At 36.6% G+C, this 19,167-nt stretch overlaps 1 protein-coding gene across 1 annotated transcript in view; it reads right to left on the bottom strand.

Moving 5' to 3' along the window:
• Positions 1-4,475: 4,475 nt before the first annotated feature.
• The window catches only part of LOC111147682 (androglobin), a 164,093-nt gene continuing 149,401 nt past the window's right edge, over positions 4,476-19,167 (bottom strand). Inside the window, exons 31-36 of the mRNA XM_022503902.1 lie at positions 18,890-19,066; positions 17,373-17,475; positions 14,671-14,877; positions 9,462-9,561; positions 8,597-8,783; positions 4,476-4,661 (exon numbers count right to left, since the gene is read on the bottom strand). Of these exons, the coding sequence (XP_022359610.1) occupies positions 4,476-4,661; positions 8,597-8,783; positions 9,462-9,561; positions 14,671-14,877; positions 17,373-17,475; positions 18,890-19,066 (960 nt within the window). The remainder of the gene's footprint in view (positions 4,662-8,596; positions 8,784-9,461; positions 9,562-14,670; positions 14,878-17,372; positions 17,476-18,889; positions 19,067-19,167) is intronic.

The following is a 19,167-nucleotide window of genomic DNA, read 5'->3' as shown; positions in this document are numbered from 1 at the left end:
AGAGCCCAACACAGGACTCGGGCCCAGGACTCCGGGATCATGACTTGAGCCGAAGGCAGATGCCAGGCGTCCTCAAGTTGACCATTTTAAAAACTATTTCCATGAAGTCTTATTTTTAATAGCTAATGATTCAGATGATTTGCTCCAGAAATGATGGCCTTAGGCAGAAGTTTAATATCTGCCAAAAGTTTAATGTTTTTCACACATTATGGTGTAAAATATGTGGACTTTGGGCACCTGCTACTCCAGAAGCAACTAAAGTTAAAAAAAAATTGGCTAAGTTCATGAAAAAATACAGGAAAACTTCAAAGTTCCTTCAGAAAAAAATATACAGCAAAAATTTTGTTATCCTATTAATTGTATAACAATTTAATCATAATTCTATCACTAATCAAATAGTCATTGGTGAGTTTGTATCTAATATGATTTTAACCATTTACACAACTTTAATCTTCCTGTTGAAAACAGCATGAAAATTTTCTATTCAAACCTGTAAAATACTACAGAGATGTTAACCAACTGATCCCAGTTTCACCAATGAGCTATATTGATTTATATTATTCAACAGTTTAATGGCTAATAAGTCACTACTGTGTAACATATTAGTTTGGAATCTTTTTCACAAAACCAAACATCATTTTTAATTAATTTTCTTTCTATCTGTATAAATATATCAACCACCCACAGTTGAATGTGGAATGAAAAAGATATCCATGTGCCATCTGAATTTCTGATTCTGAAATCAATGGTTTGATGAACATTGAAAATAAAGGGTGTCATTATATTTTATGCCAGATGGGAAAAGGATTTACACATTAGGCAAGTGAATTTTTATAATTAATAAAATGTATTAAAAATGGTTGGTTTATTTGGATAAACAGATTTTTTATTTATGGATTGAAATTATCATACAATGGTAATTTGTTATATAGGTTCACTTAAAAAATAAATCATACTGTGTGTTGATGCTGCCATCTGTGCCCATACCAAAACAAGGATATTTAGCCTAAGCATATGCAAAGTCTCCAATATGTAATGAAACTGTTCCATAAAAACACACCTGTGGTTGGAAACTATTTTATCTAAATTAAGATGAATAGAATTTGTTTTATAATTGATTAGACAAAAAATACTGTACCAGCTTAAAACAAAGTTCCTTCATAATGTTAATTTCAGAAATGGGAAGGTCATTGAAACTTTTATTAATCTGTTATTAATGATCCCACTTGGGATATAGCTCAGGGCATGCAGTTTCTTCTCTGAGGCAAATTCCATTACTATATGGCTCTTCTTGTCACTTCCCCTCTACTTCTCTATTTTCCAAGAGGCAGTAGATACAAGAGTTTCATTGAAATGAGTTAGAGACACAAGATAAACATCAGAATACCATGCAACATGTTTTTAATGTTTGAAAATAGTCTGTACAAAACAGAGGGCTCAGAAACTAGAAATCTTTTTGTTTTTGAAAGCTTGGTTTCTATTTTTTAAAAGATTTTTTTTTGTCAGCAATTTTCAGATTCATTTAAATGAAGGCTGTCCTTTCTTACATTTCAGAAAACACTTTAGTGGACACTTTGATTTTGCAAAAGGGAAAGCCACAATCCTATTCTTCAGTGGAGGTGTTAGAGACAATGAGGTGTTAAATTGCTCTTATAATGATGTTTCATTATCACCAGAGTTGCACCCTGGGGACTATTACTCAGAAGCAAGCCTTTGACTGCAGAAGAAAAAGATTTTTCTCTGCTCTTACAAGAGCCCCTGAGAAAGGGGATGGAGAGTTGACCTTGCAGTACTTGGGAAGATGTAAAGAGGTAGATGATAAGAGATGGAGAAAGAAACTGAAAATGAATGAGAAACCATACATTTGTCGAAGACAATGATCTAGGGATTGTAGGAAGTTGGTATACTTTATACACACACCTTGGTTAACTCAATCAATACAATTGAGGGTCTTTATACTGCTATGCATTCTAATGGAGTTATTTATTAACTACTATCCACAGACACTACTATCTTCAGCTTCTTAGTAATCTTTACTGTTCTTCTACATGGAAGTGATCTCAGTGGGGACAGTGAAAGCCCTCTAGAGGATATTTAGGAAAAATGTAGGGGCAGTTTGGATTGGCCCAAGAATGGCAGAGAACTATTGCTATTTTTATGGGTTGAATGTCAAGAATCTTGGATACCCCCAATCTTCGAAAGAGTCACATGCAACAAAGAATTATCTTACCTCTCTATGATTTGAATGGCCCATCATTTATGCAGTCTGAGAGCAAATTAATGATTCAAGAACCTAACTCTAAGGTATTTAAAACAAAAGTATTTTTTTGCAAAGTTTTAAAGTTCAGTGAATGTTTCAAGGAATGCATCTACACTGAAGGCAGTGTAGGCAGATGAAACATTGTTATCTTTGAAAATTTACCAAGGTTGTTCACCATTTTGAAAAATGTATCACCAATGGCAACACTATTCCAAACATTTGAGTGATAATTACAAACCATGTGTAAATCGGTCTGCATTTATTTGTACATACTGCATTGTCAGTGATTCCAAGTATAGGCATGAACATTGCTCTTGGCGTTCTGTGTCCCATGTATTTCCAGTGTAGTCACTCCAAGCACTTATTTATATAATAATGTTTTTAGTATCTTTTTACAAAATATTTTTATTTTTCCTTTATTTTAAAGGTCAGACACTATGTTTCTTTTTATTAGAAAATACTTTGTTAAGTCTACCATCTTGCTACCTTTTTTCTATTCTTACCTGTTTTTCTTGTACAGAAAATTTTAGAAACAAAGCAAATATTATCACAGGAGAATTAGCTGAATCAATGACAATGTATTTGTACCATGAAATATTTCACAGTAATTAAAAAGAATGAATTACTTTTGTCTCAAAGAGATTTTGTATTGTTTGGTGTGAAAAATCAAGACATAGTCAAGAATGTATAATAAAATGCCATTTTGTAAAATAGGTCATGATATAAAATGTTGATGTATGATTATATCAGATGAGTGAAGAACAGAAATATTTATACTAGGTTGTTATCATGTATTATTTTGTGGGGTTGGAAGATCACAGGGTGATGAAAAAAGGTTAGGCAAAGAATAATAGAGGAAAAGTGCATGTGTTTGCATATTTAAGTAAAATTACATATATATGTATATATATAACTAAACATTTTAAAAAGATTTAAGTACATGAAAAAAAGGAAAATCACCTATCAAAGAGGAACAGCTTTTTAAAAAAGATTTTATTTATTTACTTGAGAGAGTGAGAATGAGAGAAAGAGCATGAGAGGCGAGCAGGTCAGAGGGAGAAGCAGATTCCCCCCGGAGCTGGGAGCCTGATGTGGGACTGGATACCGGGACTCCAGGATCATGACCTGAGCAAAGGGTCAGCTTAACCAACTAAGCTAGATAGGCACTCCCAGCTTTGACTAATTACAATATATCACTGGAGTTTTTATCTCAGGAAGGAATGAACTAGAAGTGTGCTTTTGGGAGAAGCCCATTTCCAGTTACATGCCTCAGTTAATCTACTGCAGTTTTCTAAAACTGGTGTCAGAGAACATGCGCTGTGACTTACAGAACATGCGCTGTGACTTACAAAAAACGAAGCGCTGGGACTGATGACAAGGGATGTATTTGTGGTCACTGTCTTTGTGTCTGGGTGACCTGACTGTCAGGATTCTGAGTTCAAACACTTTGATTGAGCTTAACCCACAACAGCTCTCGCCCAGTGAAGGACATTTCTGGAAGTTCAGCTTTTGGGGAAAAAAAAAAAAAAAAGCACAAATCTGAAGCATATTTTATTTTATTTTTAAGATTTTATTTATTTATTCAACAGACAGAGATCACAAGTAGGCAGAGAGGCAGGCAGAGAGAGGAGGAAGCAGGCTCCTGCTGAGCAGAGAGCCCAATGCAGGGCTCGATCTCAGGACCCTGAGATCATGACCTGAGCCGAAGGCAGAGGCTTTAACCCGCTGAGCCACCCAGGCGCCCCTGAAGCATATTTTAAAAATATTATAAAGTTACAATATTTTTTTACAGTTAGAAACAAAATTTCCTCTAAGAACCATAGTTATTTTTCTTATTGTTCAGAGTCTTCAAACACAATCCTGTTAGCCCATTCATGATCTTGTTTTACTGCTTACCAAAAATGCAGCAATTCAGAGGGAAACACATCAATGTTATTGTATTTTAAATATTTTGAGGCACTTTTATTGAAATTAGAAAAATTGAAACTCTAATGGCTACTCAAATTATAGTTTTCTGGGAGAAACCAACAATTGAACATTAAAATGCAGGAAGGCATTCTAAGAAGGAAAACCTAATGCCTTATCAACAGGAAAGTTTATAGATCACAAAAAAAGGAAAGAGAGAGACAGAGGAAGGAAAGAAGGGAGCAAAGAAAGAAGGAAGGAAAAAGGGCGTTTTCCTCTCCAGAAAAGGCAAGTATTGGGCACCTGCTGGTTACTTCTTCTTTCCTTTCTTTTTTTTCTGTGTGTCTGGAGACAGCGTGTTCTTCTCTGGCTCCACCGGACTTGTTGCCTCTTCCACAGCCAGAGCTTCCAATCTTAGGCGCTCAGCTTCCAGCAACTTGTTTCTATACTCTTCCCGGATATCGAAGATCTTCTGTCGGGCTTCATCTAAAGAGTCCTATTCCAAAACAAAATCCTAAGCAATTAAGATTTACTAATAAAAGCTCATGGTCCCAGAAAAAATTAAAAAAAAAAACAAAAAAAAACAAAAAACAAAACAAAACAATCCCCTTATCCCTTCCTCATGCCAATAGATTTCTGTGGCAAATTACAGAAGAGAGACCAAAAAAATTAGGTTATGGTCTCAAATGTTTATCAACACATGAAACATGAGACAGCAACAAAAGGCACATGAGATTTTAACAAAATGGTGAATAAAAGCATCAGCAGGAGAAAGAGACAGAAAGGTGAAGAGATAGGCAAGAGTTCAAATATAATCTCTAGAAAACAGGCAGCTCAGAGTGACTCTCACCGTAATTGTGCTCAGTAAGTTACTGTACTAGACCTGATGTACTGTACTAGTGAGTTACTGTACTAGACCTGATGTACTGTACTAGTGACTTACTGTACTAGACCTGATGTACTGTACTAGTAAGTTACTTGTACTAGGCCTGATGTATTGTACTAATGAGTTACCTGTACTAGACCTGATGTACTGTATTAGTAAGTTACTTGTACTAGACCTGATGAAATGTGCTTGGCATGTATTTGAAGAACTTTCAAATACCATCACCCAGTTCACTACTTATCTTTGTTATCGTCAGTTTGGCTCTCATTCAAGTTTAATTAAAAATGAGAGACCACATCTTTGTCCAATTCTTACTTACCCCTACCCTCTCCTCCTGGATCAACTGATTCACTCGGTTTTCTGGACCTCAGGCCCCACTGACTTTTCTTCTACTTCACTAACTGCTCCTTGTCAGTTGCCTCTGCTGACGTCTCCTCTTCTCCTTTATTTCTTAATGAGGAAATGGCCACGTCTTAAATCTTAGACTTCTTTCCTTGGTGGTTTTATCTAAACCTGTGGCTTTAGATTCCATTTCCACACTGATGGGTCCCCTACTTTTTAAATCTCCAGCCCAGATCTCACTCCTAAATTCCAGAACCATATATCTAACTTCTATTCAGTATCTCCAGATGACTATAATAGATACTTAAGAATGCCTTTTTTTGATACAATAGGTATATCCAAAAATGTCCCAAATTGAAATCTTTGTCTTTTCTTTCAAGCCATCAGATCCAATGGCAACTCAACCTGATCAGTTGTTTAGCCAAAAACCTTAGAGCATTTCTTGACTCTTTACTTTCTCTTATAGTATACCAACAATCCATCAGGAAATCCTGATTCTACTTTCAAAATATACATATATATAACTAAATTTGTATTATAGTTTATATTTTCAAAAAAAAGGGTAATTTTCAAAGCTTAATGTCAGCTCCAGGCACCATCCTAAAAATGTTCACAAATAAAGCAGTGATATAACTAAGTCCCAATGTAGCTTTCCTAAGAAGCTTTGGCTTTCTTATTTCATTTGGGTTTCTGATAGTATGAGCACAATCACGGTCCATCCTGTTGATTGTTTCCTGTTTCAAAAATGATATAATTAAAAAAAAAAATAATGAACTGATGTTAACCAGAAGAGAAGCATCTAGAAACAACTGTTTTGTCTGCATTGCTAAATTCTTTGAGAAATTTTCTGTGGTTTTGCAACATGCATGATTGTGGTAGAGATTATGGAAGAGCTGAATGTCAAAATGAGACTTTTTTCAAATCTTTTGATGAAAGAAAATTACTGTATCCACCACAATATAATTGGCTTCGCTAAATCAATTGTACAAGATGGTAGTAGTACCATATTAAAAAGAGAGAGAAAGTCATCTAAAGGATTTAGGATAAAGTAAGTTTAATTTAGGCCAGTAATCTCTTGAGGATTGGTATCTTTTTCTCCCATCTAATAAGAAATGTGATACTGACAATGTTTCTATTAAGTTTGATTCAACCAAAACTAGGGTTTTTATACCTCACACATCCTATTCACATTCAAACTAAATTCTATAGAAGATAGATTTAAAGTGTGCACATACTTTATATATATGCTTATATATTATATATTTTTATATGATAAATATTTATAATATTTATAAATAATATGTATAAAATAAACATACCTTTCCATGTTAAATCAATAAACAAATACACATATAGGGTGATTGTTTTAAAGAAAATAATAAGGCCAGGCATGGGCCTTCAGATATTGAGAGATGCTAACTCTAAAAGGGTAGCCAGAGAATATCTCTCTAATAAAGTAGCAATAGATATAAGATCTCAGAAAGTGAAGCTGTAAACCATTTGGCCCTCTAGGGGGAAGAATATTCCAGGACAAGGTTAAGAGCAAGTTAAAGGCCCAGAGGTGGGAACATGTCTGGCTATTAGTGGAAAGGTGAAGTCAGTTTGGAAAAAAACAAAAGAAGCAAAGCAGATAGAATTATGGAGGGAAAAGATCAGAGAGGAAAGCGGACACTAGATTATATAGATTATATAGAACTCTAGACACCATAATAAAGACTTCTTTTTCTTAGTGAAATGTGAAGTCATTACAGGAGTGAAATTTTAGAGATGTACTATGTACTATGTACTATGCACTATGTACTATGATCACCACTAGTGCAACTCATAAAATATTCGCAGTTCTCTTCCAGGCATAAAGTAGCATAGCATTCTTAGTCTTAGTCTTAGTTTTAATCTGCTAGAGCTTTTGTTACAAAGTGCCACAAACTGGGTATCTTAAGGAACCAGAATTTATTGTTTCAGCATTACTGATGCTAGAAATTTGAAATCAAGGTGTCCGCAAGGCTAATTCCTTCACTGTCGCAGTATGTGACCATGTGATTAGCTTTGACCAGTGAAATGTGACTATGAAACATAAATGTGATGAGAAGGGCCCTCTGCTGACCTTCCCTGTACATGCAGCTAGAAGGAGAAATACTCTTCTGTTGTTTTAATCCAAGAGTTGGCAAATGAAGGCCTGTGGAAAAATCTGGCTCATTGCCTATTTTTCTAAATAAAGGTTTACTGGAACACACGTAGACATTATCTTTGACTGAATTTGTATGAAGAACAGCAGAGCTGAGTAGATACCATACCTGACCTGCAAAGGCAAAAATATTTACTATCTGGTCTTTTACAGAAAACAAGTTTGATAACCCCTATCTTAAGCCACTGAGACACTGATGCTATTGGTTACCACAGGATAAAATCATTTTCCTGATGGTTACTATCATTTTGGTTTGAAGCAGAGATTCCATTGTAGAAGAACAAGATGGCAGCAGTGAGATCAGTCAGGAGGCTGTGGCGATAACTCTGAATAGAAAACACCAGTGGTTTGGACTAGGGTGGTAGGCATAGAGAGAACGAAAAGTGATTGAATTATAGGTATATTTTCAAGGTGATGCTGACAAGTATTGATAATGGATTAGGTGAAAGAGGTGAAAGAAGTCAAGGATGTCTCTGAAGTCTGTGCTCTGAGCAACTGAGAGAGTACAACTGCCCTTTCTGAGTGGGGAATATTGGTGCAGGTGATACGTTTGGGTTGATGGGAGAAAGAGGGCAAGAATGATAGAATTTGGACTGGCAGAGGTTTGCTGAAGGTGCCTATTGGACAAGCAAGAGGATGTGCCAACTAGACATATTTCTGAGCCTTTCAGGGATTCCATGGAGCAAATTGGGTTATTTTAAGAGATTTTCTGCTACCAGCTTAGAATTTGGCTGCCTCAAGTCTCTTAATACCATCTTCACCCAGCTCTCTTTACCTACACACATATTTTGTTGTTGTCTTCTCTCTCCTTCCTCCCATTTTTGTGGATAGATCCTCAATACTGCATTTTGGAGGGGTTTAAGGAAATAAGTGAAATTCGGTGTGTTTCACCGATCCTCCATCTTTTCTGAGGAGTTGGGAACTAAACGCTTTCAAGACTGCTTCCCACCCAAGTCCTATATAAGTCTATGATATCTTTTTAGAATGTGTCAACCGTACTCTGTATGTTGAGACTCACCCGCATCTCCCCATACATCTCCAGGATTTTATCCTTTACTTTAAGCTGTTCCTCTTGGTCAATGTCTCGAACGCTGAGGACTCTGGTCCTATACTGGCGGAACTGATGAACCTCCTCTGCCTTTTGCATTGCCTGATGCTGGTTCAATTCCTCTGTTTGCAGCATAGGGTCAAAGTCCATTGTTTTTCTATAAAATCATCAAAAGAGATGGATAAATCATTTTGGAATGCTGGAATTCAAATAATTTAAAATTATATGAACAGTGAGGTGGTCTGAATCCAATCAAATGTTAGGAATAGAAAGGATAAACTTACTATTTTTTGATGGGCTATTCTCTGTTTATTGAGTCACTAATATTTTAGGAAACAATTCTAGGAAAGTACAAGGAAAATCAGATGCTTCATCTGATGAGGTGTTCATGGAATTGGTGTTGAAAAGTATGAGACTATTTGGAGGTCTTTCCTTTTTTAATTTATGCAGCTAAATAATGTTGAATATATTTTCAAACTTATAAGTATGTCTGAGTAACTATCTCTCTCTGTTAATCCTACTGTCTGGTTCTTAATAAAATTAAATGTACTTAAATAATGCCAGCAGACATAGTGGGAATTTTCTGCAGCTCAACTCACCTTAATCAACTTACAAATTAAATCTTTACAGAAAATATTCAAATGCTTTTGTGATTGACTTAATAAAACATTTGCTAAATTTGGGGGGTAAAATCACGTACTCCTAAAAATTTGAATACACTGATATATATTAAGCATTTAAGTTCAAATTTTCAGTTGTTTAGCAACTGCTTATTAATGTATCCAAAATTCTGTGAACACAGATGTCTGCATTAATCATGTTTATTAAAACTTACCGTACATACTGAGTTAAGTTTACACATTCTAGTGCTTTTCGAATAAGTTGTGGAGACATTTCCAAAATTGTTGGGGATCGTGAACGAGATCCTGTTAAAAAAATAAGTTCCAGGATTTCAGAAAAAGAATCAACACTGCCTACATGACTGTTATATCTTATTTTAATTAAAAATAATATCTTCTGTTTAAAAAAAACATTGATTGGACTTGTCTAATATGATTTTAATGTGATTCAATGCAACTTTATTAAAATCTATTTCATATTTATCTTCTAGTTGGTGTTACTATACTTACAGTTACTTGAGGGAGATGGCAAAGCGAATATACTCTATAAGAAGAGTAACAGAATGTTACCACACTGGTAGTTAAATGGAGATGGAGACAAGAAGTAAAAGTCATGCTGTATTTCATCATACACAAATTAAATGACCCAATATTTAAAGTGCTTCTTCTAGAGGTAAAAACCATCATAAACACCACCAGGGGTGGAATATAAAAATAATTACAACACAGTAGTCTACTTTAAGAAACTTGCAGATCCAGTGGAGTAGGCAATATATAGCAGGTAAACACTGACAATCAAGTTAGCAGGAAATTTCTACTCCCGAAACACATATGAACCCACAAGAACAAACTTAATAAGGAGATTTTAGAAACTATAATATTAACCACTCAGAGTTTACAGGACATTTAATCTCCTTTTTAAAAAATTATTGGAGTATAATTTACATACCATAAATTCACCCATTTTAAAAGTATAAGTTAATGCTTTTTCATATGTTTACAGAGTTGTGTGACCAGCACCCAAATTCAGTCTCAAAACATTTCCATTCTCCACGTAAAATCTCCTATGCCTTTTACAGCCCTTCTTCATTCCCATCACAAGCCTAGGGCAGCCATTGATGTACTTTGTCTCTATAGATCTGTCTTTCTTGGATATTCCATGTAACTAAGAATGGTAAAATGACATCTAACTTTTTAAGAAACTGTCAAATCATAGTGTTTTGATTACTGTTAACTTCAAAATAAATTCTGAAAACATGAAGTGAAGATCTTCCCCCTTGTTTCTTTATCAAAATTACTTTGGTCATTCCAGGTCTTTTGCATTTCCAAGTAAGTTTTGGGATCAAGTTGCTAAATTCTATAAAATGTCTACTAGAATTGTGATGGAGATTATACTGAATTTATAGATCAATTTGGGGAGAAAAGCCATCTGACCAAATTGAGTCTTCTAGTCTAAAGCATGGACTGCCTCCTTCTTTCTTTAGATTTTTAAAAATTTCCTTTAGTGACATTTTGTAGTTTTTGGTATACAGGTCTTGCACTTTTAGAAATTTATTTCCATACATTTATTACTGACATTACTGTGAATAAAAGGGTCTTAATTTTCTTTTTTGATCACTCATTGATATTATGTAGAAATGAAAGTAATTTTTGTATATTAATCTTGTATCTTGTACTTTTTATTTAGTTATATGCCTTCAGAGTTTTAACATGTCTTTTAATTAATTTTCAGTTTATTAGTGCTTTAGGGGAGAGGTTATGTTAAATCCTAACTTTGCCATCAGGACGTCTCACGTCCACAGACTATTTAGTCTTACTTTTTACACAGGGTTGTGATCCCCTCCTACAATATTGGAAAGTGCTTAATTTGTAACAACTTGTTAAAAGTGATCACTCATTCAGAAATTCAATCTAATATAAACCTTTAAAAAACATTTTAAACATGATGTACAAATTATTCATTTTTTGGAAAATACATGAAGACATGGTACATGTGAAATAAAAAAATATCCCAACTCAACTCTATGATGAAAACATCAATTCAATCATGTCTTTCATTTTATAACATAAAACATTCCTGAAGAATTAACATTTTATAATATGTTTTTTAGGAACCAGGAGCCAATAACTTTTCTTTTTTCATTGTGATGACTATGGGATTTTAGATTTCTAAAGTTCATTTGCTTTTCTTATGAACATATCTACTTATGTTGGCTATATTTTTGGCATTTCAAACATTAGTTGTTTTGATAAGACACTAACTCTGCTGACTTTAACTGGAAAGTAAATACTCACTGATTAATTAGATAGTTGTGTTTTCTTGCCTTCTGCCAGATAACATATATTGAAACAGAAGAGGGTGTGGGAAAGGGGCAGAGAAGTTTAACCTTCATGTTCTTTTTTTTTTTTTAAGATTTTATTTATTTATTTGACATATGGAGATCACAGAGAAGCAGGCAGAGAGAGAGGAGGAAGCAGGCTCCCTGCCGAGCAGAGAGCCTGATTCGGGGCTCGATCCCAGGACCCTGGGATCATGACCTGAGCCGAACGTAGAGGCTTTAACCCACTGAGCCACCCAGGCGCCCCTAACCTTCATGTTCTGGCTACTAAACTCTTTTATGTCAGAATAGGGTGTGAGTGTATTATGACAGCCTTGTATGTTTCCAACGGACTAAGGGAGAAAACTTACTTCGTCATAGATAAGTCTAAAAATCGCTGTTCAAGGGCATAGTGATTGTGAAGCCTGGGGAAAAGATGTGGGAATAAAGACAAAGATCACCTGCAACGTTTGTAAAAAGCATTTTCTAGAGGCTCCCAGAGGTAAAGGGGAAGTGGAAAGCAATGTTTAGATTGTTGAACTTGACAATGGCTTTGGTATTGAGAAAGAATGCTTAGGTGTGAAATCCATAGTAATATCATTTCCATATGCCCTCTGGTACTATGAAGGAAATTGTTCTAAGTTACCTGCTGTATGAAAATAGGAAGTAGCAAGAATAAGGTAGGGGGTTTTTTTGTTTTGCTTTTAGAGATTTTATTTATTTATTAGAGAGAGAGATTGAGCATGAGTGAGGTGAAGGGCAGAGGGAGAAGCAGACTCCATGCTGAGCAGGGAGCCCGATGTGGGACTTGATCCTAGGACTCTGGGGTCATGACCTGAGCCAAAGGCAGATCTTAAGCAAATGAGCCATCCAATCACCCAAGAATAACACAGTTTTGTGGGAAATCCAAATTTCAAAGGAATAAAGAGACCAGATCATGCAAAGTTCTCCCAGGGTCTGTAATCTCTTACAGGTAATGCTTCTCCAGGAGTGAGGGCTAATATGGGGCACCAACAGCAGAGGTAAGAGCATCCCATGGAGTTCCAGAGAACAGCTGGACAACCAGACTCATTGTTCTCAAGCAAGATTCCTTTTATAACCCCTGTACCCAAAGTCCATGGCCATGTTTCAGTGCTGTAAGAGGTCCTGGAAACCAAATACCACACCTTTTCTTGGAGGGAGAAGGGGTCGACTTTTCTTGATATTGTGTGAGTAAATTTATATTTTATTTTACATGTAATATAGTATATATTATATTATACATATATTATTTATATTCAATAAAAGTGATAATAAAACACATTTCAGAATGTGTTGAAGACATTTTTGGTTGAGGACAGGCCATTTGGCCTCAGTTCTCCATTTCCACTCAAATTTACCTTTCCTCCCTGTTTCCTACCCCCTCCTTTCCATCCCAAAGTAGACTCTTTCATAGTGCTGTGAACTTTAATAGAAAGGTCTAAAGACCGAAGGCCAAAAGTGTAAAGAAATGAAGAACACGAAAACTGACACAGAAGCAGTCCCTCCCAACACACTGGTCTAGGGCTTTGTACAGAAAATGATTCCACACCATGACTGAGGGGACACACTGGCCAAGGCTGGAGTGAAGAATCATGATTACATTCCATTTTTGCAACTTAAAAAAATTACTTTGTTAGCATATAAACAGGTCGACCTCCAAACATAATTAGATTTTCATTTCACAAGTCTTTAACCAAGTGTGAGGAAAAGTTTATGTTCCATTAGAGATCACAACATGTGGAATGAAAAGAACGAGGATTTGAGTCCTGATTCACCGCACATTGTTTCAGCTTCCTGCCCTCGCGTGAGACATTTATCAATCACTTAAATTTTGAGGCAGAGATAGCGGTATATGCTTTGTCTAGTTCATAGAGGCTCCAGTGAGATAATAGATGTAAAACCACTCTACAAATTAAATATTAACATAGAATGATAGCTGTTATTCTAAATAAGTTTTAGCGTTACATCATGTATGTCATTATTTATTAAACGAGTGCCTACTTTCAAAATATTGGCTAAAAAAATGGAATCTCCTGTTACTGCAGTAAAAGAGCCCTTTGAATTTTGGAATTTTCCTCTTCCTTGTGGAACTCCTTCAAGGACATGGTTTAGCCATAAGCAGTTTTTAATTTAAAAATTCCCAGACTGGTTTAGCAATTTTGAGAAAAGAACCATTGCGGTTGGTGTTTCTGAGGATGCATCCTTTCAAAATATCTTTCTTACCTGCCTGGGTTCTGAACAAGTAGAGAAATAAAGATTAAGATTTTTGCTACTGATACAGGTATAATTGGAGAATGTAGCTCCATGTGAGAGGCAAATGGGCCACAGTCACAGAACGCGACAGCCAGCTGACCCCTGCCATTCACCTCACTACCATAGGTAGTGGTTCCAACTCAAGGACAAGCAAGGGACTCAGGATCCCCTATGGGCAGCCAGATTTATTGTTTCAACCACAGAGGATACTTAGCCCCTTAGCAATTTAGTCCCTTCATCCAGGAGTTGCTCAGAGGAAATCCTTCCTCGGGGAAACCAGCATGCAAAGACATTTCTCTGTTAAAAACTTCCCTAGAGGATTTACACTGATTTTAGTGAACAAATACGAATCCCCACTATACAAAAATGAACCAAATCAGTGTGGCTTGTGCACCACTAAAAACTCATCCCTCTCCTCCAAAATTTTAGAATCCAAATATTTAAAATTTGTTATAAAAGGTAAGAAGAAAATATACCATGAAGCCTATGGTAGATTAAAAAAAATAATAAAGTATCTGTGTTTGGTGACAATGGCATGCGTGGTCACTGCAATTTTATTTTTAGTGTTTGTAGACATATGGAAGTGTACAAAAATATACCTGCTGTGTGTTTTTTGCTTTTTGTTTTGGTCCACTTCTACCTTTAAGTTAACTACTGAGCAATGAGGTCATTGAGCCGATTATCAACTCTGATAAACAAAATGAAGACCTATGAATCCAAAATACGTATTTTTCTAGCTATAACCCTACACATCACATGTGTTTTGTCAGTGTCTTTCCAGAATTTTTATTTCCAAGTACATATTTTTCTTACAAACGAGAACACCACTTACTGATCTCCTTCCGCACGCTCTGCTCCTCCTTCCCTGCTGGGGACGTTCCTCCGCTTTCGCTGCTCCCGGATTTGGAAAGATCCTTCAAGCCCTTCCCCATTTGCCACTTCTTCCACAGCATATTCCCTGACGACACGACATCTTTGTTATCGGAACTCACAGAACTCTTTGTTTCTGACTCTCTTGTGGCACTTGACAAAGTTTCAACTACAACACGACATGTGCGTTAGCCAAGACAAGCTTGTATTCTATAAAATCATATGCAGAAAGTAGCGAGGGCTTGTGGGAACCAGGTTTGGAGCTGACTGGAAAGCTTTGCCACCTCCAACGAGAGCACTAGTGATAATAATCATTGGTAGCCTCAGAAATTATTTGGATGGCCCAAACCACTGATGTGTCTGGAAGCATACCTCAGGATACCAACACATAACATAAAAATAGAGGCTTTGGGGAGGTGAGACATTGCAAGTGGAAATGGGATCTCTGAACACTGGGACCACTGCTAGGGTGGGCCCTGGAGGAGGTAGCAACCTTCCTTGTATGGGAAATGTATGTGAATGTGGTTCTCTCTGGAGAAGGAGCCCTATGTCTAGGCACTTGTCTAAAATTATCTTAAAAAGAGGTGAGAAGAGCTCTTGCTTGTGAAGTTGCAAAGCTGGGAAGTTTTTCCTTAATGCTACAATTCTGCTCCCACTGTTCTAGATCTTTATGCCTGGGGGAGAAAAAACTGTGTAAAACCTATCACAGCTTCCACGTTATACAGACATTCTCCCCCCATTTATCAATAGCAGATAATTTAATTAATGTTATATTCTGCTTTGAATAAAAGGTGATAATAGGTTAGTAATTGAAAGCATGGAGAAATGTTAAAATAAATACACATTTTAACATATTATTAAAATTGATGTACCCTTCAGACAAAATGGATCAAAAAAATTAAAAATAAATTTATTTTAGGAAGTTTAACTTAAATAAAATAGACAAATTTCTTCTAAAACACACTTTACAATCTGACAAGAGTTAGAAGAGCTTCATTTCATGGTGAGGGATGGAAAGTATATACTGTATTAGTCCAAATATATGAAGTTCAAGAACAGGCAAAATGGAAACAGGGTAATAGAGGTCAGACTAGTTGTTACTTTGAGGGAGAAAATGGCTGACGGAAGGGGAATGAGGAAGACTTTGGGGATGTTTAAGTGTTTTATATCTTGATAATGGTGGTTCCAGAGTGTGTACGGATATAAAAATTTGTCAAGTTGTACAGTGAATATTTGTGTCTTTACTGCGTGAATGTTGTAGGACAAGGTCAGCCTCCTCTGAGCCTTGCTCTCGACTAGGCCTTGTCCTTGGTTTGTGAATTCCAGTTTAGGCAAAGAATACTGCTGGACTAATTTATCAAGAAATGCCCCCCACCCCCGCTTTGATATTCCAATCCAGCTCCTCTCTTCCCCCTACCCTCGATATCTAACCAAGTTTTCTGGGTAACTTTCCACCCACTCCCTACCTAGTCACTATAAAATCCCACTTGTCCCTGCTGTATTCAAAGTTGAATTCAATCTCTCTCTCTCCTACTGTAACAGTCTTGACTCCTATTGCAATAGTTTGAATAGTGTTCCTTGTCACTTTTAACAAGTGTCCTGTGCAACATTTTTCTTTTCATATAACTTAATATATTTTTAAAAACAATAATAAACTCTAATAAAATAATAAAATTTAAAATAATGAGATGATAGAATCATAATAAAACCTATTCACTTTTGTATTCTTGATATGACATTAGACTTTAACACTTAGAAAAGTGAGTACTTTGGGAGTTAGAAATATTTCAAATCCTACTCTATCACTTTTTAGATCTGTGACTTAGGAAGTTTGGTGACTCTCTGAGCATTGGTTTCTTTATCTGTAAAAAGGAATAATAGTGTCTACCTCATAGTTGTTGTAAGTTAAAAGGAGATAAACAGTTCTGTGAAGAGTACCCATCCCAGGAAACAAAATCAGGGTGATATTTGCTGTTTATACTCTTATATAAAAAGTTAAGGGGGCATTATCATTATAAAAATCATTGAATTGCATTCCTAAGAACATAAACATGGAAAAGCATAGTTGGGGATGTTAACATCTTCAGCCTACCTTGGCATCCCAAGGAGGTTATAGATAGGGGCAGTGAAGGGTTAGTGAAGGTGCTCTGGGGTCATGGAGAGCTATCTGTAAGCTGGCCTGTCTCTGGGTATCTTGTGAATTTAGCAAATTGCAAAGTAAATCACTCTGGGCCTGTGTCCTTATTGGTAAGCCAGAAATCATATTATAGATTACAGATTATAGTGAATTCATGTGAGTGTTCAATGAAATAATTAGTATTTTCAGTTCTGGGCCCACAACAATCACTCAATAAAAGCAGTTAGCTTTATCTTATTGTTATTATTCACAGCTATTATTACTAGAAAGTTGCCAGATTAACAGTCGTGGGCCTGCCTTCAAATTCACACACTGCTATCTTGACCTAGGCTTCACTCTTATTTATGGTTTCATCTTTTCTTAAATGGAGAAAACCATACCTACTTGGGGAGAAAGCAAACATCTGCTTGATTTAAAAAAAAAAAAAAAATCAGAATCTATTTTCCTATCCTGTAGAATCCTCTGTCTTTTAAGAGGTGCAAAGCACAGCTCCATGCTCTGAGATGGCTGGGGCAGGGCTCACTGACCTTCCTCCAGAGCTTTGGTTTGGCTCTCAGACACAGGCATGCTGTCCGCATCCGGTATTTTCTTAATGAACCGGCTGAGGTAATGCAGGCGAGCCTGGGAAGCCTAAAGAACAAACATTATCAATGAATGGCCCAGGAAACAACATTTCAAGAGTGCATGAAAGAAAGAGGAAAGTGAGAATAAATAATGGCAGTTTGAACTAGGCCAGCTCTTATTATCCAATAAACTCAAATTCTAAGCCATCCATAATTCTGACAGTTCTTTCTGAGAGCTAACGAAGAAGCAGTCTTAAAACGGATACACAAGGCCTGCAGCCTTAGGTCCAGTTGCTCCTGAACCTTTTTCATCTGGCTTAATAACCCTGAGTAGGGACATGAAACACATATGAGTAATAATGGCTCACTATAGCGATGATTCTTACATAGAGTAGGGAGGGAGATGTGAAGTATGTATATTCCACAAGGAGCAGCACAGGCTTTTTATCCACTCAAGGCTCTTCAAAGTACATGAAAACCCATATTAAACATGTTTATGCTTTCTTACTTAGGAGTGTGAGGACAGACATGGATACTGATGAGGAAACAGAAGGCAAGCTGAGGACAAAGCAGAACCTGACACCCCACAAACCCCCCCACCCCACCCCCACCAATGGGATCTATGTGACATTCCTCAGGCTCTTTCTGGCTGCCCTAAAACTAAGGAAAGGAAAAACAAATAGTTAATCTATAGAGATCACAATCCTGCAAGACCCAAATCTCCCTCAGTTTACAAATGTCTCAGCAATTTATAAGAACGAAGCACTTCTATCAACAGCCTAGCTTCCAGAAGGAAATGTAGATACAATTATATGTGCTTATAACCTGCAGCCTATTCACAGATACTTGAAGCAGGCAGAGTATAATGTTCCTCCAGGAAGTTTCCAACTATCTTCATGTTAATGCCTTGCTAGAGGGTAAAACAACCTAACTTGACAGTCGCAAGGCCTGTAGTATCCTGTGAGTCTTCTTTAACAATGAAAGTTCTTTCACAAACCTCTCTTCTTCCTTACCTCTCCCAACCCCATACTATATAGTCAGCCACCCCTCACAACCTTGAGCAGCAGCTCTTTCCGCCTATGGGTCCTGCCCCTGTGCTTCAATAAACCAATATTTTGCACCAAAGACGTCACAAGAATTCTTTCTTGGTCATTGGCTCTAGACCTCACCCCACTGAACCTCATGTATATTCCAAAACCACATCAATACAGCCCACACTACGTAAAAGAACGAGGGAACCCACAGTTTGGACCAATAAAGTGGCACCATCATGTGCTTCCCTTTTGTGAGTCATCTGGTATCAGCCATTCTGCACATTTCACAGTGTGTTTAAATATGGTCTTAACATGTAGTTAGTGTCTAACAAAATTCCAGATACCGTTCCTAAAGGAAAGACGATATGCTTTCACCGTCGTGGCTCTCACTTCAGACCGGTGCCTAGGAATGGAAAGTTAAAGAACAACTTTTCCAACTCAAGTGACCTTGATAGCTCTTCCTGGCTCAGTCATCTCCCAGGCTTGCTTCATGGCTCGGATTTCATCTGCTCGTTCTGTATCCTTTTTCACTTCAAAAAATTCTGCTTCATTGTGTTCTGTGACCAACCTCAAAATCCAGTAGGGTTTATTTGGGTCTTCTTGTTGAGAGTGAACAGTGGATATCTGATAAATAAAAACCTTTGGGTTAGGTATTGCCCTCCAGTCAAAAGGGTCTGGATTTTAGCTCACAACCCATAATTTCACTATTAAGTATATACCCAGGA

This window comes from Enhydra lutris, unplaced genomic scaffold (genome assembly GCF_002288905.1).
Source record: "Enhydra lutris kenyoni isolate GAN:26980312 unplaced genomic scaffold, ASM228890v2 scaffoldscaffold17, whole genome shotgun sequence".
Lineage (NCBI taxonomy): Eukaryota > Metazoa > Chordata > Mammalia > Carnivora > Mustelidae > Enhydra > Enhydra lutris.
This window is presented reverse-complemented; position numbering and strand designations above follow the sequence as displayed.